Source organism: Jaculus jaculus, chromosome 4 (assembly GCF_020740685.1).
Source record: "Jaculus jaculus isolate mJacJac1 chromosome 4, mJacJac1.mat.Y.cur, whole genome shotgun sequence".
Lineage (NCBI taxonomy): Eukaryota > Metazoa > Chordata > Mammalia > Rodentia > Dipodidae > Jaculus > Jaculus jaculus.
The window spans coordinates 156,926,076-156,951,195 of NC_059105.1; the positions used below are offsets into that span (position 1 = coordinate 156,926,076).

Genomic DNA, 25,120 nt, shown 5'->3' on the forward strand with positions numbered 1-25,120 from the left:
ATGGGATGAAGCCTGCCTGGGAATTATAAACTCTGTTTGGGATCTTGGTAGCTTTTCAGATACCAGTTATCAAAAAGGACATGTCAAATTGGGTGTGGTGCTGTTAGCTTAGAATCCCAGCATTTGGGAGGTGGAGGCAAGGGTATCAGAAGTCCAAAGTCATTGGCTGCATAGCAAGTTGGAGGCCTGCCTGGGCTATGTGAGACCCTGTCCAAAAAGATGGGGAGGGGCATGGAAAGAATTTGGAACTATTCCCCGTTTTTAGGCCCTTGTCCCCTCTTCTCTCTCAGGAGAGATAAAGAATTGGCACACCAGGGCCTCAGCCACTGCAATTGAACTCCAGACGCTTGTGCCACCTAGTGGGCATGTGTGACCTTGCGCTCACCTCACCTTTGTGCGCCTGGCTTACGTGGGACCGGGAGAGTAGAACATGGGTCCTTAGTCTTCGCAGGCAAGCACTTCAGCCACTAAGCCATCTCTCCAGCCCCCGTCTTCTCTTTTATTCCCACTTCCATTGCTGCCACCATTGCTCCTCCAGGGAAGTGACTCCTCAGAGCAGACACTGACCATTCTAGCCTTCCTGCATTGCCTACCAAGAGCGCATGCCAAGCCAGGTGTGGTGGCACACGCCTTTAATCCCAGCACTTGGGAGGCAGAGGCAGGAGGATCGCCGTGAGTTCAAGGCCACCCTGAGACTACATAGTGAATTCCAGGTCAGCCTGGGCTAGAGTGAGACCCAACCTCAAAAATAAATAAATAAATAAATAAAATAAAAGAGCTCATGCCGTTAGAAACCACCTCTCCAAAGAAAGCCTCTCACCCACTTAAACTCACGGAGAACACATGAGAAGTGTTTTCTAGTGAGTGTCTGAAAGATTTCTTGTTTACCTGAGCTAACTTTGGCTTGTCCCTTTGCAGTCACTGGACTTAGCTATGGTCAATCGAGTGGCACAGACACTGAGCAGAGGACGTCTGGTGACCACACGGACCGCACATACATGTCATCTGCTGCCACCAAAGAAGCACGCGTGTTACCACCCATTACCGATAATGGCTCGTCCTCAAATGTCAGCGAGAGCGCCATGGCTTCTGTTGAGACCTCAGACGCTCTCTATTCAGACTATCCTTCCCCTTCTCAGACTCAGACAGAAAGAAGTGGCCTGTCCTCCGACGGTGGCACGCATGCTCAGTCGTCCACCGAGGCCCTGGGTCCCCACACATCCAGCCTGCCATCGTACACATCCACCATTCACGTGCCCAACACTTGGGTGCATCTGCATGCCAGCACTGACTCTGTTGGCGACTCATCTTCCTCGGGGGCCCCTTTGCCTTTACCCTCAGCGTCACAGTCACGCCAGCTGTTCTTATCAACCTTACCATCGATCAGGTCTTCCACAAGCCAGCTAAAGTCTACCTCGGAGGCAGCTGTTGTTTTATCTTCCTCGACGTCACCTTTTCCAATATCCTTAGTAGCCTCTACCCCTGTTCCACGTTCTGTCTCCCAGACAGCCTTCCCACATTCATCCTCTACCCTAGGCTTACACAGGACAAGGGAGACACATGTGACGTCAGTCCAGACGTCAACAGTGGCATCAGCCATAGGCGCGTCCCACAGTAACCAAACGGCAGACTCCAAAAGCCAGAGCACCCTATACCAAGAGAAGACTGTCACAGAAGCGAGGTCACCAAGCCTTGTGTCTGCGCCCACGGCTTCCACCAAAGCGGTAACAAGCTTTCTGCCAGGGGTCCCTGTGAGCCCAGCCTTCACGGGATCCTCCACCAAGCCAGCCCTTGCAGCCACAAGTGCCAGCTTAGCACCAGTGTCTCCAGCATTGATAACCACCATGCCCCAGACCACTGTCCCTCCTGTGACCAATCCCAGCACGCTGTCAAGCACAGAAGCTCTGATCCCTAGCTCTGTGTACACAACAGCTGGAAAACAGCTCTTGCCAGCCCATCCTGAAATCTCCACAGAAAGTGCTAGCTCCACAGAGCGGAACCAAGGCCACGTGGACGCTGCCACCAGCTTGATCCCTCCAACCGGTGCTCCCACACCGGCGGAAGACTCAGCCACAAGGCTTGGCATGACGGAAGAGTCCAGCCCAGACTCGCGTTTCCTGCCAACATCTCCTTCACCTCAGACCACAGATGTTTCTACGGCGGATGTGTTGACTCCCAAATCTACCACCGTTGCTGCTCAAAGCACTCCACAGTCGCCAACAGCACTGTCACATCCGGCCTCAGGTAAAACGCATTGATTAGTACGCCCTGGCCAGTGTGGGCCTTGGGATTCAAGTGAATGGTGCAGACATGTCTAGTTTTTTTTGTTGTTGTTGTTTATTAATTTATTTGAGAGTGACAGGCTGAGAGAAAGAGGCAGAGAGAGAGAGAAACAGAGAGGATGGGCGCGCCAGGGCCTCTCCAGCCAACTGCAAACGAACTCCAGATGCGTGCGCCCCCTTGTGCATCTGGCTAATGTGGGTCCTGGGGAATCGAGCCTCGAACCGGGGTCCTTAGGCTTCACAGGCAAGCGCTTAACCGCTAAGCCATCTCTCCAGCCCATGTCTAGTATTTTTGAAGTTGTGTCTCTTCTGTTAACCTAAATCGCCTCCCGTTGAAATACAGAGCTTGAAATAAGGGCAAAGTGGACCAGCTTTTCCCCAAGTTATATGATTGTTCCCGAAGAAAGAAAAGAGGACATGACAGTCAGTGTGACCTTTCATGCCTTGTCATTGCCCCAGCTTTTCAAGTATACCTCTAATGCTTCTCAGATCAGAGCTAGGCAGAGATGTGAGTGTGGATAGTGAACAAAAAACGGAAGTAAAGAAACTTGAAGGGGGCTGGGATATAGCACCGTGGTAAAGCACTTGCCTAGAATGTGCAACGCCCTGGGTTCAAACTCCCGTTCAGACAAAGAAATCAGAAGAAGTTTTAGGTGGCCTGTTATAAACGGATGGGAGTCAGGCGCCTGTTCCTGGATGGGAGCTCAGGGCTTCTGAGTTGGTCAGCCAGTTCCCTGGGACTTCTCAGAGTCACAAGACTTTCTTTTTTGAGCCAGAGGGGTCCCAGATTCCTGTGCGTCCCTAAGATGATGTTGCTAGTTGATAAGCGGGATACACAAAGAAAAAGATGTTAAACTAACCTTCCCCCCTCCTCCCCGCCCACCCTTCCCGCACTGAGTACATGACCAGGACTTTTTTATGTTGTACATAAGGTCATCAGTACAGCCATCCTCAAATTGCTGGACACAAGGAAAATAAATCTATCCAAATGATTTAAGAAAAGATAGAAGTAGGATGGTGTATTAGACTGTCATGTCCCAAATTGCATTTGGGGTTTGTTCAGACCCAAGAAAAGAAAGCTTCTGGTGGAAAAGAGTGAGGTCAAGACTGGCATCTCAAAGAAGAAGGGAAGAAGAGGAATGTTCCGTAGTATCTAGAACCGAGAGCTTAGTTAGTGGAATATTTTCAACTGGCTATTGAGGATGAACCTGGGTTGCGGAGTCAGAAATTGTCCCCCATTGCTGTCCACAGTGGACCCATGCATCAGTTATTTGAGTATGTTTAGGAAATGAAAGATGAAAGGCCAATAGATAGATAGATAGATAGATAGATAGATGCCAATACCAGATTCATAGACTCGCTACAAGCATACATCAGCTATTACGATTCCTTTAGTGAATATTGAAAGCATATTCACTGGTTGCTAATAACTGTTTTGTGCCAGTGACCACTGGTGCTATGTTTGAGTCCATAGGCCGTGTGTGTACATGAGTGATTTTAGGTAATACTTAAAGTAGCAGCAGAAAAGAAGATTACTAGGCTGAAGCCAGGCGTGGTGGTGCACACCTTTAATCCCAACACTTGGGAGGCAGAGGTAGGAGGATTGCTGTGAGTTCGAGGCCAGGCTGAGACTACATAGTGAATTCCAGGTCAGTCTGGGCTAGAGCAAGAACCCACCTCAAAAAACAAACAAACAAAAAAAGATTACTAGGCTGGAGGGATGGTTTAGCAGTTAAGGCATTTGCAAAGCCAAAAGACCCAGGTTCTATTCCCCACGACCCACATTAGCCAGATGCACAAGGTGGCGCACACGTCTGGCATTTGTCTGCAGTGGCTGGAGGCCTTGACGCATTCATTCTCTCTCTCCCTCTTTCTGTCAAATAAAAAAAAAAAATTATAGATAGATAGATAGATAGATAGATAGATAGATAGATAGATAGATAGATAGGCAAATGATAGATAGAAGGTAGATTTTCATATAAAAGGTTACCATAGTTTTAACAAAGTTCAAGAAAAAAGTGAGGCATGCACATGCACGTGCACACACACACACACACACACACAAGCAGAGTAAATCTTACAGCAGGGAGTTGAATTGATCAGGGATTTTTCCCACTTTCCTGTATGTTTTAAATTGTTTTCATTTAAATTTAAATCAATTCAAGTAGAATTTTCTAATTATCGCAAAGGCGGTAGAATCATTACCCCGAACTGAATGGTCTGTAGGAAGCCTTGATTGCCCTTCCTGCATTTGGGGATCCGGCTTGTCTTTATACACATGAGCACAAGCTAGTGTTAATTCTCAGTCTCATTGTCCCTGTCGTTTGTACCTCTTGTGACCTTATTCTATTTTAGTAGTGCGTCTTTTTATTTTTAGGGCAAGTAAACAGAAATAAGCATGAACCAAATATTATTAGCTGAGAGAATTAACTATTTACCTAGAGCTGCTTTTACCTTGCCCGCATTATTCCTGGGATGTGTTTTCAGCCAACAGCTGTGCCACGAACCCTTGTCTTCATGATGGCAAATGCGTCGTGAACCTCAGCCACCGTGGTTACCGATGTGTGTGCCCACCTTCCTGGCAAGGGGACAACTGCAGCGAGGGTAAGAGAAAAGCAACGTCTGGTGTGTGCTACATTGGGGTTATTCAGCAAGCTCCTTTTTCCTCCAAAGGGCACAAGGGTAAGATTTTTACATTAATGCCCATCTCCCTTGAGAGTCAGTTTGCGGGGCTGTCTATAGGATAATGTGAGGCACCATAGGATGATGCGGACAGACTTCTGGTCTGGTTCTATTCCCCAAACTGCCTCTCCTGCGACACTGCACTCCTGCAGACCCATCCAGCCTCCAGTCCTTTGCTGACACCTCAGCTTGGAATTGCGCCACCCAAATCTGCTTGCTAAAGTCCCTTTAATCTTTGTGCAGATGTTATTTGAAAGGGGCCTTAGTTATTTCCTTCATCAAAATCTTCTACTTTTTTTGGTTATTTTTATTTATTTATTTGAGAGCGACAGACAGAGAGAGAAAGAGGCAGATAGAGAGAGAGAGAGAGAGAATGGGCGCGCCAGGGCCTCCAGCCACTGCAAATGAATTTCAGACGCGTGCGCCCCCTTGTGCATCTGGCTAACGTGGGTCCTGGGGAATCAAGCCTCGAACCAGGGTCCTTAGGTTTCACAGGCAAGCACTTAACCACTAAGCCATCTCTCCAGCCAAAAATCTTTTACTTTTGGGCTTGAGAGATGGTTTGGCTGTAAAGGCACATGCCTACAAAACCAAAGGATCCAGATTCGATTCCACAGGACCCACATGAGCCGATGTACAAGGTGGTTTGTGCGTCTGGAGTTCATTTGCAGCAGCTAAAGGCCCTGGTGTGCCCATTTTCTCTATCTGCCTCTTGCTGTCTCTCTCTCTCTAGCTCTCTCATATAAATAAATAAAAATAAATCTTCTGTTTTTAAGCTATGTGTGGTGATTCACGCCCTTAATCCCAGCACTTAGGAGGCAGAGGTAGGAGGGTTGCTGTGAGTTTGAAGCCACCATGAGACTAAATAGTGAATTTCTGGGCTATAGTGAGACCCCACCTCAAAAAGAAAAAAAAGGAACTGGAAAGATAGCTTAGAAGCTAAGACACTTGCCTATGAAGCTTAAGGACCCAGGTTCTATGCCCCAGTATCCACGTTAGCCAGATGCACAAGGGGGCACATACATCTGGAGTTTGTTTGCAGTGGCTGGAGGCCCTGGCACACCCATTCTCTCTATTTCTCTCTCTCTCTTTCTCTAACAAGTAAACAAGCAAAATATTTTTCTTAAAACTCTGAGCTGGATAGATGCCTTAGCACTTAAGGCACTTGCCTACGAAGCTTAAGAACCAAAGTTGAATTCCCTATTACCCACGTAAATCAGATGCACAAGGTGGTGCATGCATCCTTCTCTCTCTCTCTCTCTCTTTCTTTCTCTGTCTCTCAACTAAATAAATGAATAAAATATTGTTTAAAACCTACCTTCTCAGTATATCCAAATCCTACCTTGTATTAGTTAGTTGTGTATATAGCTGCCTCTGTCCCCAACAGGTCATCAGTCCCTGGAATACAAGGGCAGTCCTCTATGCATCTTCAGGGACACACTACATGAAATCCCATTTGGTCCCTAGTAAGTATTAGATTGTGACTTTGTGTCTGCCAGATTCAATAGGCCCTTATTTTTCTTCCTTTACAGATGTGAACGAATGCCTCTCAAACCCTTGTCCACCCCTGGCCATGTGCAACAATACTCAGGGATCTTTTATCTGCAAATGCCCGGTTGGCTACCAGTTGGAAAAAGGAATATGCAATTTGGGTAAGAGAATTAGTCTGTGGAATTTATTCTGTATCACAGTATATTTTTACACAATGGCATACTATTTTTCCTCCTAATCAAAGTCAATATGTGTCCAAGATATAAACTTAAGGAACATGGAAGGAAGTGAAATACATTGCCTGCCATCCTAACGTTAGAGATATGACACTTTCCATGGTTATTTAATGTATATTATATATTTACCTAATTGAAATTATTTCTATAAACATTATATCTTTTTTTTTTTCTTTTTTTTGGTTTTTTGAGGTAGGGTCTCACTCTGGTCCAGGCTGACCTGGAATCAACTCTGTAGTCTCAGGGTGGCCTTGAACTCACGGCGATCCTCCTACCTCTGCCTCCCGAGTGCTGGGATTAAAGGCGTATGCCATCACGCCCGGCTTAAACATTATATCTTAAGCATTGCCTACGCTATAATCTATCATTTTGTACATTATTTGCTTAACCATTCTATCCTCTACTTAAGAGAAAAAGTCAAGAGGATATTGTGACTACACAGGTTTTTTTTTAAAAAATCTTAGAAAAAATAGAATTAAATCTTTTTTTTAAATTTTTTTTTTTTTGGTTATTTTGTTTATTTATTTGAGAGTGACAGACAGAGAGAGAAAGAGGCAGAGAGAGAGAGGGAGAGAATGGGCACACCAGGGCCACCAGCCACTGCAAATGAACTCCAGACGTGTGTGCCCCCTTGTGCATCTGGCTTTATGTGGGTCCTGGGGAATCGAGCCTCGAACCAGGGTTCTTAGGCTTCACAGGCAAGCGCTTAACCGCTAAGCCATCTCTCCAGCCCTGGAATTAAATCTTGATTGTCCTAACACATTCACATTTTTCTTTTCATTTCATCTTGATTTATTGTATTTATTTAGAGAGAATGGGTGCCCTAGGGCCACTAGCCACTGCACATGAACTCCAGACACATGCACCACCATGTGTAACTGGCTTACATGGGTTCTGGGAAATCGAACCTGGGTCCTTAGGCTTTGCAGGGAAGTGCCCTAACCACTAAGCAATCTCTCCAGCCCCACTATTTCATGGAATTCACTATATAGTCTCAGGATGGCCTCGAACTCACGGCGATCCTCCTTACCTCTGCCTCTCAAGTGCTAGGATTAAATGCGTGCGCTACCACACCCGGTATTGTTAGTTTTTGAAGCACTTTGGGAAACATACGTGCTCAGGACTCACATGCCCGGCTTCTCGCTCTCTAACTACCACCTGTATCATGCAGTCTCCTCACGGGTAAAATCAAATGACGGTCTGCTCTGCTTCTCACTCAAGGTTATTAGGAAAGTCAAATAAAATAATGCAGTTGAACAAGTTTGGAATGGTAAAGAGCTGTACAGATGGGAACTATCATTTCACGTTGGTCCTCAAACTCCTGGACTAGACAGAAAGCCATGCAAACAAACTGCTGTGAAGACCAAGGAATCATGGACCTTTGCAAAAATTACATAGCTAATACAGTGAAGGCAGCACTTAAATTTGAAGTCAAAACCTTTCTTAAAGCTACATGATGAGCCGGGCGTGGTGGCACACGCCTTTAATCCCAGCACTCGGGAGGCAGAGGTAGGAGGATCGCCGTGAGTTCGAGGCCACCCTGAGACTACAGAGTGAATTATGGGTCAGCCTGGGCTAGACTGAGACTCTACCTTGAAAAAAAACAAAACAAGACAAACAAACAACAAAAGCTAGATGATGATATAACTATCAGCATGAAGGTTGTTATGACTGCACTGTCAATAGCTTAGATATACATGTTTGTGCCTTTCCCCAATGTCAAAATTTATTGAATAACAATAAATTCACAAGCTGCATTGGTTTTGTTGCCTGCAGTTTTCCAAGTAGCTCTCAGTTCCCTTAATAGCTGGCCATTGGCAAACATAGGTTCTTTTTGTTGTTGTTGTTGTTTTTGTTTTTGCTTTTGCAAGGTAGGGTCTCACTCTAGCCCAGGCTGACCTGGAATTCACTATGTAGTCTCAGGGTGGCCTCAAACTCATGATGATCCTCCCACCTCTGCCTCCCTGAGTGGTGGGATTAAAGGCGTGCGTCACCACGCCTGGCTCAAAACAGGGTTTTTTTGTTTTTTTTTTTATTTTATTTGAGAGCGACATTCACAGAGAGAAAGACAGATGGAGGGACAGAGAGAGAATGGGTGCGCCAGGGCTTCCAGCCTCTGCAAACGAACTCCAGACGTGTGCGCCCCCTTGTGCATCTGGCTAACGTGGGACCTGGGGAACCGAGCCTCGAACCGGGATCCTTAGGCTTCACAGGCAAGCGCTTAACCGCTAAGCCATCTCTCCAGCCCAACACAGTTCTTTTATTCAAATCTTAATTACTAGTATTAACTCGCAATTACACAGTGCATATCACACAGTAATTCTGTATATATAGATTACAGAATGGCTACAGAAGGGGTAAAGAGGCCACATAATTTAAGGAATCCAAAAATGCCCTTCTAGGGCTGAAGAGATAGCTTAGCTTAAAGCACATGCCTGAGAAGCCTAAGGACCCTAGTTCGATTCTCCAGGTCCCACGTAAACCAGATGCACATGGTGGTGCATGTGTCTGGAGTTCGTTTGCAGTGGCTAGAAGCCCTGGCGCCCCCATTCTCTCTCTCTCCTCTCTGACTCTAGTAAATAAATAAAAAAAAATTTTAAATGCCCTACTAGAGGCAGAGAGCAGGACCATGTATTGACTAGGTAAGAAATTAACAACCTCAGCCGGAGAGCTGCTGTGGGACATGCTGAACTGCCTTGAGGTTGCAGGGTTGTGTTAAGTTATGGAGGAGTGGGACCATAAAGGCCATAGGATGGACAAATGGACAGGTAGATGATAATCCAAGTAGGGGCTAAACTGTGCTGAAGTCCCAGGGTCTGTCAGAAATTCTCTTCCTGGGCTGGAGAGATAGCTTAGCAGTTAAGCGCTTGCCTGTGAAGCCTAAGGACCCCGGTTCGAGGCTCGGTTCCCCAGGTCCCACGTTAGCCAGATGCACAAGGGGGTGCACGTGTCTGGAGTTCGTTTGCAGAGGCTGGAAGCCCTGGCGCGCCCATTCTCTCTCTCCCTCTATCTGTCTTTCTCTCTGTGTCTGTCGCTCTCAAATAAATAAATAAATAATTAAAAAAAAAAAAAGAAATTCTCTTCCTGATGGGCCCTTGGGGTTGGTCAGGTGACCGCTTGATGGGCCCATCACCACATTGACATGTTAGGCATCCTTCTCTTCATGAAGTTCAGGTGAGTGGTTTAGGGAAATTCTTTTTTTTTTTTAAATTTATTTGAGAGCGACAGACAGAGAAACAGGCAGAGAGAGAGAGAGAGAGAGGGAGAGAGAATGGGCGCGCCAGGGCCTCCAGCCACTGCAGACAAATTCCAGACGCGTGCGCCCCCTTGTGCATCTGGCTAACGTTGAGCCTCGAACCAGGATCCTTAGGCTTCACAGGCAAGCGCTTAACTGCTAAACCATCTCTCCAGCCCTGGTTTAGGGAAATTCTTAGGTCTGGTTTTTCTGACGTTTTAATAGACCCATGTGCTCATATGGTCCCAGTCTACTTTGATAAGGTGTGTAAGCAGTACCTTTTTACTTTGAGGAATAAGTTCTTTTTCAGCCTGGGCCTCGCTCGTGGTCCTGGACGCAGTCTCTCTGCCTCTACGTTTATACTCTGCAGGGAGCCAAATGCTGCTTTGAGAAATGGAGTCGCCAAGGGCCAGGAGCAGCCTGAAAGCCAGTATACACAGTGGAGAGGCACTTAGAGCAGGGTACAGCCTGTTCCCCACAAAGGTGTGAATGCCATCAGAGGAGGGCTTGGGAAGTTGATGATCCTATCGTGAAGAGCAGAAGCCACTTTCAGAAAACATGAGCATGCCTAGCATGTGCACATGGAGAGTCTGGGGTTCGGGTATGAGAATGAGGAAGGAAGAGAAGTTCTGTTAACTTTAACAATCATCTTAAAAAAAAAAAATTTTTTTTTCGAGGTAGGGTCTCTCTGTGGCCCAGGCGGACCTGGAATTCACTATGTAATCTCAGGCTAACTTCAAACTCACAGCCGTCCTCCTACCTCTGCCTCTGGAGTATTGGGATTAAAGGTGTGTGTCACTATGCCTGGGAAAGAGAGAGAAAAAAATGTCAGTGAGCGCACCAGGACCTGTAGCCACTGCAAACAAACTCCAGTCACATGCGCCACTTTACACAGCTGGCTTTAAGTGGGGACTGGGGAATTGAACTCAAGTCCTTAGGCTTTCTGGGCAAGTGCCTTCACAGCTGAACCATCTCTCCAGCCCCATCTTTCCCTTTTTTTAAGTAATTTAGCTTCGTTGTTCATAAACATCAGAGGAACTATGCAAATTAGAGTGCCTGAAATGCTTTCATTTGGCCAAGAGTATTTTCAAAGAGATCCCCACTGTTCAGAAAGAGTCCTAAGCAACTGGCTTCACTATACTGTAGAACAAGCAAAAAGATGTTAAATAAGGATTAAGGGCTTTAGGGAGTTAAGTGTAAGATGTTAAATGTTTTCCCTGACTCATTTGTGGACTTTTTTCTTAATTTAGCATGCAAGACTTCCATGAAAGCAACTTTATGGGATTCTGTATTTCAGGTTATTTTTCTTCTGTCCAGAATTTAATATAATGAATGATAAGAGCCAGATATGTTTTAAAACCAAACAGGCTATAGTAATATTTGGTTGTCTGCCCCCTTTTTATTTTTATTTTTCTTTGTTTTTCTTTTTTCTTTTTTATTAATTTTTATTTATTTATTTGAGAGCAACAGACACAGAGAGAAAGACAGATAGAGGGAGAGAGAGGGAATGGGCGCTCCAGGGCTTCCAGCCTCTGCAAACGAACTCCAGACGCGTGTGCCCCCCTTGTGCATCTGGCTAACGTGGGACCTGGGGAACCGAGCCTCGAACTGGGGTCCTTAGGCTTCACAGGCAAGCGCTTAACCACTAAGCCATCTCTCCAGCCCTTTCTTTGTTTTTCAGGGTAGGGTCTGGCTCTAGCTCAGGCTGACCTGGAATTCACTGTGTAGTCTCAGGGTGGCCTTAAACATATGCCACCATGCCCAGCTTCCATTTTTAAATATTTTACTTATTTATTAGAGAAAGAGGCAGATAGAGTGAGAGAGAGAGAGAACAGACATACCAGGGCCTTCAGCCACTGCAAACAAACTCCAAACGCATGTACCACTTTATGCATCTAGCTTTCATGGGTTCTGTGGAATCAAACCTGGGTCCTTAGGCTTCACAGGTAAGTGCCTTAACCACTAAGTCATCTCTCCAGCCCTGTCTGCCAATTGTTAAGTGGCCCAATCAGCACAAGCTGATGTTAACTAGAATTTTATTTTATGAGTGAAATGGGCTCTAAAAATGGGGCTGCTTTTTAAAAATATTTTTCTGGGGCTGGAAAGATGGCTTAACAGCTAAAGCTTTTGCCTACAAAGCCAAAAGACCTAGGTTCGATTCCCTAGGACCCATGTAAACCAGATGCACAAGGCAGTGCGTGTGCCTAGAGTTCATTTGCAGCAGCTGGAGGCCCTGGAATGCCCATTCTCTCTGTCTCTGTCTCTCTCTTTCTCTCTGTCAAATAAATAAGTAAAAAATAAATATTAACAAAATACTTTGGGGCTGGAGAGGTGGCTTACTGGTTAAAGCACTTGCCTGTGAAGCCTAAGGACCCAGGTTCGATTCTCCAGGTCCCACGTAAGCCAGATGCATACAGTGTCACATGCGTCTGGAGTTCGTTTGCAGTGGCTAGAGGCCCTGGTGCAAGCCCATTCTCTCTGTATCTATCTATCTACCTCTTACTCTTCCTAATAAATAAATAAAAAATTTTAAATACTTTAATTTTTTTTCTGAACCCAACAGTGTTTTTAATATTGATTGTTTTCATTATATGACGTATAGTCATACTGTGTCACCCCTTGGCATCTAACTCACTACCAGTGTTTGGCTTCTTTCTCTATAACCTGTGGTTAACCCCTAGAAAAGGCAGGCGTGGTCTCTAGCCCCAGGAGAAGGAAATGCACTGAGGTTATCCTGGGGAAGGGTGTATAGCTCGCTTTCCTAGAGATGTGCAAATGCACAGTCTTGTGTAAGTCTTTCCGTTGTATGGCCTAACAGATAGCATTGTCATTTTCAGTTAGAACCTTCGTGACAGAGTTTAAATTAAAGAAAACTTTCCTCAACACTACTGCGGAAAAGCATTCAGAACTACACAAAGTCGAAAATGAGATCACCAGAACGGTAAGTTTCCTGAAAGACCCCTCCATTGCTAATCCTCTTCTAGAACAAGCTTTATGAGGTGAGCACTGCTTAGGAATTACCTATATCACCTACATGCCATTTGAATTTGGAAGGGACTTCATGGTAAAAGAAAAAGTATCTGGGGGGGCTGGGGAAATGGCTTAGCGGTTAAGGCATTTGCCTGCAAAGCCTAAGGACCCCAGTTCAATTCCCCAGGACCTACATAAGCCAGATGCACAGGGGGCGCATGCATCCAGAGTTTGTTTGCAGTGGCTGGAGGCTCTGGCGCGCCCATTCTCTCCCTCTTTCTCTCTCTCTCTCTCTCTCTCTCTCTCTCTCTTGCTTAAATAAATAAATAAAATATTTTTTTAAACAAAGAAAGAAAGTGGGCTGGAGAGATGGCTTAGCGGTTAAGGCACTTGCCTGCAAAGCCAAAGGATCCCAGTTCGACTCTCCAGATCCCACATTAGCCAGATGTACAAGGGGCACATGCACCTGGAGTTTGTTTTCAGTGGCTGGAGGTCCTGGTGTACCCATTCTCTCTCTCTCTCTCTCCCTCTTTCTACCTCTCAAATAAATAAATAAAATATATTAATAAAAATTGTTTTTGAAAAAGAAAGAAAAGGTGTCCTGGGAATAGAAGGGAGGCGTTGACACCTAGCGGCGGTCCAGATGCGTCTTGGAATACAGGGGTCGCCGTGGCGTCTCTTCTCCCTGAGCAGATTCAGAATGTGGGCTGTGATTGAAGAGACAGGACCCGGACAGGCACGGTGTGAAGCTGCCAATGTTTTCAGAGCTTGGGGCGAATGATACTCTATCTCCTCAAGCTTCAAGGGGGTACATGGGGCCAGTATTAATCCTGATGACCTAAGATTTGAGCGCTCACTATGTAACTTATCTAGGGGCCTGGCCTTTGGCTGGGGGGGTGGAGGGGTGGGGAGAAGGCTATACCTCTTGGCTTTTTATCAGAACAAAAGAAATGAAAATGCAATGCAGACAATGCATTTTCTTCCCAGCTGATACCTAAGTCAAAGGTCGGGCTTTTAGAAAACTGAAATTAGCCATTAAAGAAGTTAGAAGTCATTATTGCATTTCAATTCCACTTGATCTTTCTTTATTTGATTTTATTTATTTGAGAGAGAGAGAGAGAGAGAGAGAGAGAGAGAGAGAGAGAGAGAGAGAGGGAAGATAGAGGATGGGCACACCAGAGCCTCCAGCCACTGCAAACGAACTCCATACGCATGTGCCACTTTGTATATCTGACTTATGTGGGTCCTGGGGAAATGAACCCGGGTCCTTTGGCTTCACAGGCAAGCGCCGTATCCACTAAGCTATCTCTTTAGCCCTCTTTATTTTATTTTTTGAGTCAGGGTGAAAAGCTGATCTGGGACTCACTATGTAGCCCAGGATGGCTCCTACCTCAGCCTCCCAAGTGCTGAGATGAGAGGCATACACCATCACACCTGGCCTCGATTTCACTTGTTCTTTGTGGGTGAGAGTGACCGTATTTTTAGCCTGTGTTTTTTATAGGACTGTGGTATTTATTTGAATTATAATTCCATTCGGTCTATTGAGCATGTACTACTTCAGGGAGTAGGCCAGATGTTCATTCCTCTGAGCGTTAACGATACCTTTGCTTATGGAGACCTGGGAGGTCCTGGAACTTAATGATATTGACTGAGAACGTACAAGGCAGGCGCAAAGTTGGGAACAGTCTCCTTGCCGCCTTGATTACTGACACCAGTTGCAAGTTCAGGGTCCTTAAGACTACCCTAAATTTCAGAAATTTCAGAACTTCCTTAATAAAGCTATCATCATGACACCTTGATGCAGTGCAGTAAGAAAGGCTTCAGGGTTAAAATGATCATGCCAAGGGAAGAGATGCGCGGGGCAGAGCCCATGAGAGTTCCAGACACAGAGCTTCCAGCTGTCCTGTCCCCGCGGGGTCACGGGCACACCCCCGCCTAGTCTAGAAGCAGTTTGGAGTATTGTCAACCATGCTGCTTACCTGAGCCTTGGCGGGTGAAGTCTTCTCTGGGCTTTGTCACGTAGACGTGGTGGACTTTCTAGTATGGCTGACCTCAGTTTCTAGCCCCTCCAGAAGCTGAGCTGACGGCCATGTTCCCCAGAGACCCCCACCCTAACATCACACTGCTGGACTCTCTGGTACGGCCAAGGACTCCCTGGGAAAGATAGTCATTGTTAACAAGCAGAACAAGGCATGTCTTCTCTCAGGACAAGGTTAAGTTCTTGGCTATACAGCAGAGGCTAACCCTATGCCTAGTCATCTTGTTACTGCACACTACTGCCTCCTGGTTATGCTACAGGTAGATATTTCTTTCTAAGATAGTTCAGGGAACAGATACTAACGACCCTAAGCTCAGTGACTTACCTAACTTGGGGGTTTTTGTTTGTTGGTTGGTTTGTTTTGTTGTGATCGTTTGCCCAATATCACCATATAATTTACTGGTGATGTGACATATCCATCCCCAAGAAACAGTGAAGGATTAACCAGAAACTGGGGAGGCTACTTGTATTGTCTTTCCCAAGATGCCCTTCTGCTCAGCAATACCTGGGGAAAACAAAGTCGGTAAGAAAGCGAGAATAATAAATCATTGCTATTAGGAGATAAGGCAATGCCATAAGAGCCAAAAAGCATTGGATAATATCCCGTGCTTGATTTTTTTTTTCTTTTTTTTTTTTTTTTTGGTTTTTTTGAGGTAGGGTCTCACTCTAGCTCAGGCTGACCTGGAATTCACTATGGAGTCTCAGGGTGGCCTTGAACTCACGGCGATCCTCCTACCTCTGCCTCCCGAGTGCTGGGATTAAAGGCGTGCGCCACTACGCCCGGCCCATGCTTGATTTTTATCTTCGGAAGAGTCAAGTGTTTGGAAACACTGGCTTTGAAAACACATGGCTTTGCATGGGACTGGACACTGTGGCCGTGGAGCAAAGTTAAGGAAGCAGGCACAATACTGCATGCTACACACGGATTTTTCTGTTCTTTGTGAGGGCATCAGGCAAACGCAGGAAGCATGGCTCTTAATTTGCTCTCAGCAAAGGGGCTCTCTGCCCATGTCATGTGATTTCCCACGGAGAGCTTTTTGATGAAGGGCCTATCTTTGAGTTAGGTCAGCTCATTGTAGAAATGAGGGGGTCTGGGTCGGGCCTCCCAGACCTGGGGAAGCTAAACGGAAACTGAGCCTTGTCAACAAGCTTGTTCGCTGTGCAGAGTCCAAATAAACAGCTACCTGAAGGTTTTGAAACTGTGGGCCTTAGAACAGATCTGCTGCTTTGAAGATGTCTTTGTGTTCAGGGGTGCTGCCCTGAACATCACTTCCCACTGAGCTTTCCCCACTGATTTACTATCTGCCTCTCTCCCTTTGTGCTGGGGGGGGGCAACAAAAAGGCATTGTGGGGAGGGGGCAAAAAAAAAAAAAGGACAGTGCTTCTGTATAAAAGCTGCCTGCTGATGGCTTGATGGCTGGAATGCCCATTGTATCCTGAAAATAGGAAATTGATTCTTGGCCCAAGGCTTTTTTGTTTCCCTCGCTGTTAACAACAACCCTGTCCTTCCTTGCAGTTAAATATGTGCTTTTCAACGTTACCTGGTTATATCCGATCTACAGTTCACGCAGCTAGGTAAGAGACAGAATTACTTTTGCTTTTGAACCAGTCTCTGAGACGGGGAGGAGCTTGTTCCAACATGGTGGTGGCGGGATGCTGTCTTGTGACTAATCCAATGGGCCTTCATACTCACCTCTTCCTTCACTGGATAATGGAAGTGTCACTCACTTTCCAACGGCCTGGGGCACACATGTCCTTTCAGGTCAGTTAAGACCTCACCCACTTCACCCACAGGGAGTCCAATGCAGTGGGGATCTCACTGCAAACCACCTTTGCCCTGGCCTCCAACGTGACGCTGTTTGACCTGGCTGATGGGATCCAGAAATACGTCAACTCCTGCAGGTCCTCCGCTGAAGTCTGCCAACTCTTGGGGTCTCAGAGGCGGATCTTTAGAGGTACGGGAGTTGGAGGGCCTCAGGAGGGGCCTGCCTGTGCAGACAAACGGACCTACTGAGAACGGGAGGGGTTCAGGACTCAGGTCCTAGAGAGCTCCCCATGAAGGCTGTCCTTGGAATAAGTATGAAGTTCGGCCTTCACGGCATCAGGTCTCCTGGTCCTGGGCACTCTACTGCTTCTGTACAGAGCTGGGGTAGGAGGGAGAGGCTCAGGGAGCTGATGTGACAAAGAGAAACCACCCTTGTTTCCTGGGAAGACAGAAACTCGCACACGGAGAGTATATTCTATTCAGTGACACACGAACCTACATCATCGAAATTGTTAAGTAAAAAAAAAAGCATGCGGGGCCGGGCAGGGAGCGGGGAGTTGCTGGAGAGATGGCTCAGCAGTTAAGGTGCTTGCCTGCAAGCCTAGGGACCTGGGTTCAATTCCCCAGTACCCACATAAAGCCAGATGCACAAAGTGGCGCATACATCTACAGTTTGTTGGCAGCAGCTGAAGGCTCTGGTGTATTCTCTCTGTCTCTCTGTCTCCTCTCTATATCTCTCTGTTTACAAATAAAAGACAGTGTTTTTTTTTTTTAAGTATGCGCAGTATTGGCTGTCGTTTCGTTTGTTTCCATGTAATAAGTGTAAAACAGTGTGGAACACAATACTCCCACTAGTACCAGCAGTGAAGATTTCCCCTTTTGCTTTGTTTTGTCAAAAGCTCTGCAGTGTATGTAGGTTGAGGCACATGAGGAAAGAGATTATAGAGACAAGCTTGAAAGGCAGACTTGTGTGGTGGAGGAAGTTTCATGCCTGGCATGGAAATCAGTGCTGGAATCAGAAGTGCCTCTTGGCAAAAAGGGTCGGGTGCCATGTAGGGCATCACAAGTGATCAAAGTGGGTGCTGGTTAACTCATTTTACCATTTGACTGGGGCTGGCAACGGATGGAGGACCTAGCATGAAACTCTCCATCTGCTCTCCAGATGCCGGACATAAATGGAAGGTATCTGGCTATCCGTTGGTTGGTCTAGGACTTTCCCAGTGGGTCAAGGTTTTGTAAGTAGTGGTCCAGAGAGCTTCTCCACAGAGCAAGTTCATTGCAGAACTTGGGAGCTGGGTAGCTAACCTTTCACTCTGAGATAAGAGTTCAAAGATGACTAGTGAGTAATTTGGGAAGGGGGACGCTCTAAACTTTCGGGAGTTAAAGTGGCTATTGTTTGGGGAGTTAAAAGGTTCGTGCCACTTGGGCTGGAGAGATGGCTTAGCGGTTAAGCGCTTGCCTGTGAAGCCTAAGGACCCCGGTTCGAGGCTCGGTTCCCCAGGTCCCACGTTAGCCAGATGCACAAGGGGACGCACGCGTCTGGAGTTCGTTTGCAGTGGCTGGAAGCCCTGGCGTGCCCATTCTCTCTCTCTCCCTCTATGTGTCTTTCTCTCTGTGTCTGTAGCTCTCAAATAAATAAATAAATAATGAACAAAAAATATATATAAAAAAAAAGGTTCGTGCCACGTTATGCTATTCAGGGAACCTTGGAGACTCTCTGGTTTTATGTTTTTGTTTCTCTTTGCGGAGGACTTAAGGGCACCATTTTTTGTTCCCTCCTAGTGAGGTGGTACTTTTCAGTTGACTAAATATTTATGGAGCGCATTCTATATGGTAAGTATTGAACCTGGTTACTTTTGTGTTCTCAGTAAATGCATTTTGTGCCTTGATAATTGGATTTGTGACAGCTTGTTCACATCAGCCTGTGTGCATGCTGTCTGACCCACATTCTTTGGGCTGCTTAAATATGTCTGTGGGAAGACTCCCGCCATCCTTGCTTCCTCACTGAGGCATCTTCTTTTTTAAAAGTATTTTAATTTGTATTTATTTGTTAGAGAGAGAATGGGCATGCCAGGGCCTCTTGCCACTGTAAACGAGCTCCAGATGCATACACCACCCTGTGCATCTGGCTTTCATGGGTTCTTGGGAATCGAACCTGGATCCTTAGGCTTCTCAGGCAAGCACCTTAACCACTAAGCCATCTCTCCGCGCCCCTCCCCACTTTTTTTTTAATTTGCTGAGGTTTCTTTTTTTTTTAATATTTATTTGTTTATTTGAGAAAGAGAGAGAGAGGGAGAGAGAGAATGGGCGCTTCTGGGCTTCCAGCCACTGCAAATGGAACTCCAGATGCATGTGCCACCTTGTACATGGGTCCCGGGGAATCGAACGGGGATCCTTTGGCTTTGCAGGCAAGCGCCACCACTAAGCCACCTCTTCAGCCCCTGCTGAGGTTTCTTTACTGCTCCTTTCCAAGCCCTTGAGAACAAAGATAGCCATGCATATTTGGCTGAAATTGGCTCACTTCTCTGTCTTTACTCCCAAACCTTCTCCAGGTTTTCATTGTGATGTTTTTTAATTGTAATTTTTTTATCTGAGAGAGAGAGAATGGGCGCGCCAGGACCTCTAACCACTGCAAACAAACTCCAGATGCATGCATCACCTTGTGCATCTGGCTTACATGGGTTCTGGGGAGTCAAAACTAGGTCCTTTTGCTTTGAAGGTAAGCACCCTAACTGCTCAGCGATCCCTCCAGCCACATTGTGATATTTTAAGCAAGTGTCTTTAACCACTGAGCCATTTTTTGTTTGGTCTTGTTTTTTGTTTAAAATATTCATTCATTCATTCATTACTAGAGAGGGAAAGAGGCAGATAGAAAGAATTAGCACACCCGGGCCTTTAGCCACTACAAACGAACTCCACACGCATGTGCCAACTTGTGCATCTGGCTTACATGGGCACTGGGGAATCAAATCTGGGTCCTCCCGTTTCACAGGCAAGCGCCTTAACCACTATGCTATCTCCCCAGCCCTCTTCTCCAGGTTTTGTAACAGACACAGCTTGGTATCTTGGTCATTGTTCTGGTACTAGAGAGGTGGGCTGCATACAGGGGTGTCAGCACATGGTCAAGAATGTGCTCTAAGGAGCCGGGCGTGGTGGTGCACACCTTTAATCCCAGCATTCGGGAGGCAGAGGTAGGAGGATTGCCATGAGTTCGAGGCCACCCTGAGACTCCATAGTGAATTCCAGGTCAGCCTGGGCTAGAGTGAGACCCTACCTCAAAAAAAAAAAAAAAAAAGAGTGTGCTCTAGACACAGCCAGAATGTTCACTCCCATGCCTTTCAAAGGGCTGAAGCTCTTATGGCCTCCTGAGGTCTATCAACCTTGGGAGTCCTTCATGGAATGTCTCAGCCCTAGGTTCACATAAGTGTTCGTTGTCTACTTTGGCAAATGTTATGCCCAGTGAAGACCGTGGGAACTGTGACTATAGAAAACTCACATCACTAGGTTTAAAATGAAGAAGATCTTGCTTGGTTCTGTTTCGAGGATTTATGGAGCATGTTTGTTGAGAACATTCAGGAAAGTAGCCCCCATTGCGAGGCAGTGTCTGTCCTCCATGAATCTGCCACTCCAGGACACTTGTTTCTGTGGCACAGCAGTGAAGATCTGCCAGCAGGTGGAGCGATGGGCAGGATGGCAGGAAAACATGACCCTGGCTTCAGAAAACATCTAATCAAGCCGGACAGTTCAGGCTGGCTCCTGGACAAGGCTAGCGTGGCCTGAACAAGCTTTAGTCCTAGAGGTATTTCTTTCTGTTAGGATAAGAGACAGGCAAAACCTCCAAAGAATTTAGATACAGGATTATGGAGGTTCAGCACCACCTGGTGCCAGCTTTGCAGTTTGCCTTGTAAGAGTTCTATTTAAAAAAAAATCTCTTGGGCTGGAGAGATGGCTTAGCGGTTAAGCGCTTGCCTGTGAAGCCTAAGGACCCCGGTTCGAGGCTCGGTTCCCCAGACCCCACGTTAGCCAGATGCACAAGGGGGCTCACGCGTCTGGAGTTCGTTTGCAGAGGCTGGAAGCCCTGGCGCGCCCATTCTCTCTCTCTCCCTCTATCTGTCTTTCTCTCTGTGTCTGTCGCTCTCAAATAAATAAATAAATAATTTTAAAAAATCTCTTATAATACAAGTTTTTTTCTTAACAATAAACATTGGAAACTTATCACATTCCCAAATGAAGCTCTGATTTAGCCCTTCAGCTTCCACTGATAAGGACAGGAAATTCAGGGTTGAGAGCTAAAGTTGTACTCTAAACCAACCTCACTGTGGCCAATCCCTCTACCAGCCCAGCTTTTAGCACTCCGCGCAAAAGGGTGGATATTGCTACCATGTGGGTAGTTGGGCCCCAGTGTAAGCTCCCTTCACCACACCCTACCAGGGAAAGGGTTAGTTTTGTGGTGCCAACACTGGCACGTGGTTTCTAAAAATGCTGGGGTCGAGGCTGGAGGGATAGCTTAGCAGTTGAGGCATTTGCCTGCAAAGCCAAAGAATCCAAGTTCGATTCCCCAGGACCCACATTAGCCAGATGCACAAGGGGGTGCATGTGTCTGGAGTTTCTTTGCAGTGGCTGGAGGCCCTGGGGTACCCATTCTCTCTCTCTCTCTCTTTCTCTCTCTCTCTCTTCCCCTCTTTCTTTGTCAAATAAATAAATAAATGAATAATTCTGGGGTCTTCCTTCAGATAGTGGAGAGGAGGCTTAGAAAATTGGCCCCGGTTGCAGACAGGTTTGCATTACTTGTAGAAATCACCTAACCAAGAGCACCTTCTGGGGAAAAGAGGTTTATTTTGGCTTACAGGCTCTAGGGGAAGCTCCATGATGGCAGGGGAAAATGATGGCATGAGCAGAGGGTGGACATCAGCCTCTGGCCAACATCAGGTGGACAATGGCAACAGGAGGGTGTGCCAAACACTGGCATGGGGAAACTGGCTATAACACCCATAAGCCCGCCCCCAACAACGCAGGAGACGTTAATTCCCAAATCTCCATTAGCGGGGGAACCTCGCATTCAGAACACCTAAGTTTATGGGGGACCCCTGAATCAAGCCACCGCAGCCCCCATTCTCCATCGTGCAAAGTACACTTTGCCTGTTCCCTTGCAGCTCTTCGCATGATAAACTTGACTCCCAGCAACAGCACCCAGCTGTCATACTTTGCCCTCTGTGGGGTGCAGATAAATTACTACTCATTATTCACTTAGTTTTATAGCTTTGCTCTCTCTGTGCACCCTGTTGGCACATGGCTCTTGCCAGGCCTGTCTCAGATGGTGAAAGTGCCCTTGTTGTGTTTGCTGTGGCAAACCTCATAGAGGACCATGTTCCCACCAGCCCTGGGCAAGCAGGTTAGCATCTGTACCTCTCATCATGAGCCTCAGTGCCCTGCCACAGAGTGGCCACACTGATACACGCAACCCAGACACGCACCCACCTGAGTCAAGCCTGATCAGCGCTGGTTGTCTTTGGTGCAAGCCTCTCGGCTGCCCAAGAACATGGTCACGTTTTCTGGGTTCATGATGGATGGCTCCTCTCCCGGTCCTCCTCTCCTCTCCCCTCCCCCATAGTCATTTAACCTAAAGGTATGGGACACGCGACACTGAAACCGCACTTTGCAGTGGGCACCGGAATTAGGAGCAGCGTGGCCGTGCTCTCAGTGAATTCTTTCGAATAGGTCTCGGGGTGACAGAGAGGGGCCACTGACAGGGGCTGTGCAGAGAGGACCTCTGGGAGAACACTTCCCAGAGAGCCTCCTTGCATAGCAAATTCATGCTCCTTAATGTGTGAAGAACGGGTGTGGTTTCGTTTCACTGACTCGTTTTAATATTCCAGCTGGCAGCTTGTGCAAGCGGAAGAATCCAGAATGTGACAAGGAGACCTCCATCTGCACTGACCTGGACGGCATCGCGCTGTGCCAGTGCAAGTCCGGCTACTTTCAGTTCAACAAGATGGACCACTCCTGCCGAGGTAGCAAGAGGTTCCCAGCATCTGTCTCCGGACGGGAGGGCGCTTTTGTCTACCCTGGGCTTGCAGGCTCTGTCTGCTCTGGGTTATAACTATTCTAAACTGGAGGTTCTTATTATGTGGCTCACAGCAGACATGAATCCAGTATCTCCTTAAAATAATAGGGTTATCTCTGACTGGTGCATGCTGGTCTGGCCAATCCTATTCAAAAGAAAAGAGAATGGAATGCTTGTGATAACAATGGCCCTTTCCCACTCCTTTTCTCCCTCCCTCCCTCTCTCCTTTCTTTCCTTCCACTTGAAGGAAGTTAGAATAATTATGTGGTTGGTTGGTTTGTTTTTTAATTTTTTTATTATTTATTTAGTTGAGAGAGAGAGAGAGAGGGAGAGAATGGGTGCCCCAGGGCATCCAGGCACTGCAGACGAACTCCAGACGCGTGCACCCCTTTGTGCATCTGGCTAACGTGGGTCTTGAAGAATTGAACCTGGGTCCTTTGGCTTTGCAGGCAAATGCTTTAACCACTAAGGCATCCCTCCAGCCCTTGTATCTGAGGGATGGGTAGGCAGCTGTGGCTCATCAGTCCGGGTACCATGGTCTGGAGCACCTGAGTCAGAGAGCCCTTCTCTGCCTTACTTGAGCAAGCTCCTCATTTCTCTGAGCTTTAGTTTTCCTCTATTTTGAAACCAGTGTCATGGCGCTTCAGTAGATAAGCCTGGAGTTAAAGCAAGCACTGTATAGATGTACTTTGTAAGCCACAAGCCCTCGCTCCTGTGGTTCACATAGGTTGCTGTTGATTTCACGGGTTATAGCTTTCAAGGCTTTATGAAAGGTTAGAAGGCAAAGATCTAATCCTGCTACCCTAAAGTTCATTCACTTGGAGATAAAAAGACAGCTCAATAAATACAGTCCATAAATTTTTATTTAAAATAAAATTAACTTGGGTCCAGGGCACTGTGCACCTGAGCGAAAAAAAAAAAAAAATGTCTGTGTAATTCATGATCATCAGAAATGCTGACCATGCAATGGCGAGTCTGCCGTGGACATTGCCTGCGTTTAGAATGTGGATGACACAGGTTTCCAGCTCAGATAACACCTTGCTGGTGACAGATACACTGGAATCTGAGTCAAAATCACACACTAGGGGCTGGAGAGATGGCTTAGCGCTTAGGGCACTTGCCTATAAAACCTAAGGACCCAGGTTCGACTCCCCAGAACCCACATAAGCCAGACACCCAAGGTGATACATGGGCACAAGGTGGCACACGCATCCGTAGTTCCATTGCAATGGCTGGAGGCCCTGGCGTGCTAATTTCTCTCTCTTTTTCTCACAAACAAATTAAGGGCTGGAGGGATGGCTTAGCAGATAAGGCACTTGCCTGCAAAGCCAAAGGACCCACACAAGCCAAATGCACAAAGTGGTGCCTGCTTCTGGAGTTCAGTAGGAGCAGCTGAATGCCCTGGCATGCCCATTTTCTCTGTCTCTCAAAAACAAGATAAAAATTGAAAAATAAAAATCTATACTGCCGGGCGTGGTGGCACACGCCTTTAATCCCAGCACTCGGGAGGCAGAGGTAGGAGGATTGCCATGAGTTCAAGGCCACCCTGAGATGACAGAGTTAATTCCAGGTCAGCCTGGACCAGAGTGAGACCCTACCTCAAAAAAACAAAAAAAAAAAGAAAAGAAAAAAAAATCTAAATCACACGCTAGGGCGAGGTGACATGCCACTTATTTCTGACAGGACTTCTCCTTAGAGGACTCGTTCCATCCGGGGCAGTACTTTCACACTGGCTTTGCTTAGGGTTAGACGGGACGTTCTTTTAAAGCAGACACCGTCAGTACTGATGGAAACAGGCATATGTCACTATGCCCCATTTATGATTATCCTTCCAACATGTGTGCTCTAAACGGCACAGGCCCTGCTAAGCTTCTGTTTACTAACAAGCAATGACCCAAGAAGCAATTCAAGGAGACCTTGATTAGTTTGGGCCTTGTTACTGAAACCCCTTGTCAGCAGAGTTCATGGCCACCAGGCCTCTGAATGGATTGTGTTTCTGTGGGCCACAGCCCCGTCAGCTGTGGATTGTGATGGATTAGTGGTGACATCTTCTGGCCATTGGTGCTGAAATGCAGACATTTAACATTAAAAATAGGTGTCCCACCTAGGTTTCTTAGCTTCCTTTATTATGCGGGCATCACAGTGAATTCTAACAAACTGTCCACATCTTTCCAGGCATGCAATACCTTGAGAGCCAAAGTCAGATTTAGCACACTGTGGGATTGAAATGTCTGCTGAATGAACGTGTGCTCGATAGGGCAGAATATACGGCAGGTAGAGATCGGTTCATCTTGACCTCGTTTCCTTCAAGGAAAGAAAGCAGCTATTAAGACCCCACCGTTTACTTTCAAAGTTGA

The 25,120-nt window shown here is 46.6% G+C and overlaps 1 protein-coding gene across 1 annotated transcript in view; it reads left to right on the top strand.

The window, feature by feature from the left end:
* Window positions 1–25,120, top strand: part of Heg1 (heart development protein with EGF like domains 1) — a 109,234-nt gene that overhangs the window by 63,547 nt on the left and 20,567 nt on the right. Inside the window, exons 6-12 of the mRNA XM_045146905.1 lie at window positions 919–2,244; window positions 4,770–4,886; window positions 6,497–6,616; window positions 12,764–12,867; window positions 16,451–16,509; window positions 16,729–16,889; window positions 22,576–22,710. Coding sequence (XP_045002840.1) covers window positions 919–2,244; window positions 4,770–4,886; window positions 6,497–6,616; window positions 12,764–12,867; window positions 16,451–16,509; window positions 16,729–16,889; window positions 22,576–22,710 — 2,022 coding nt within the window. The remainder of the gene's footprint in view (window positions 1–918; window positions 2,245–4,769; window positions 4,887–6,496; window positions 6,617–12,763; window positions 12,868–16,450; window positions 16,510–16,728; window positions 16,890–22,575; window positions 22,711–25,120) is intronic.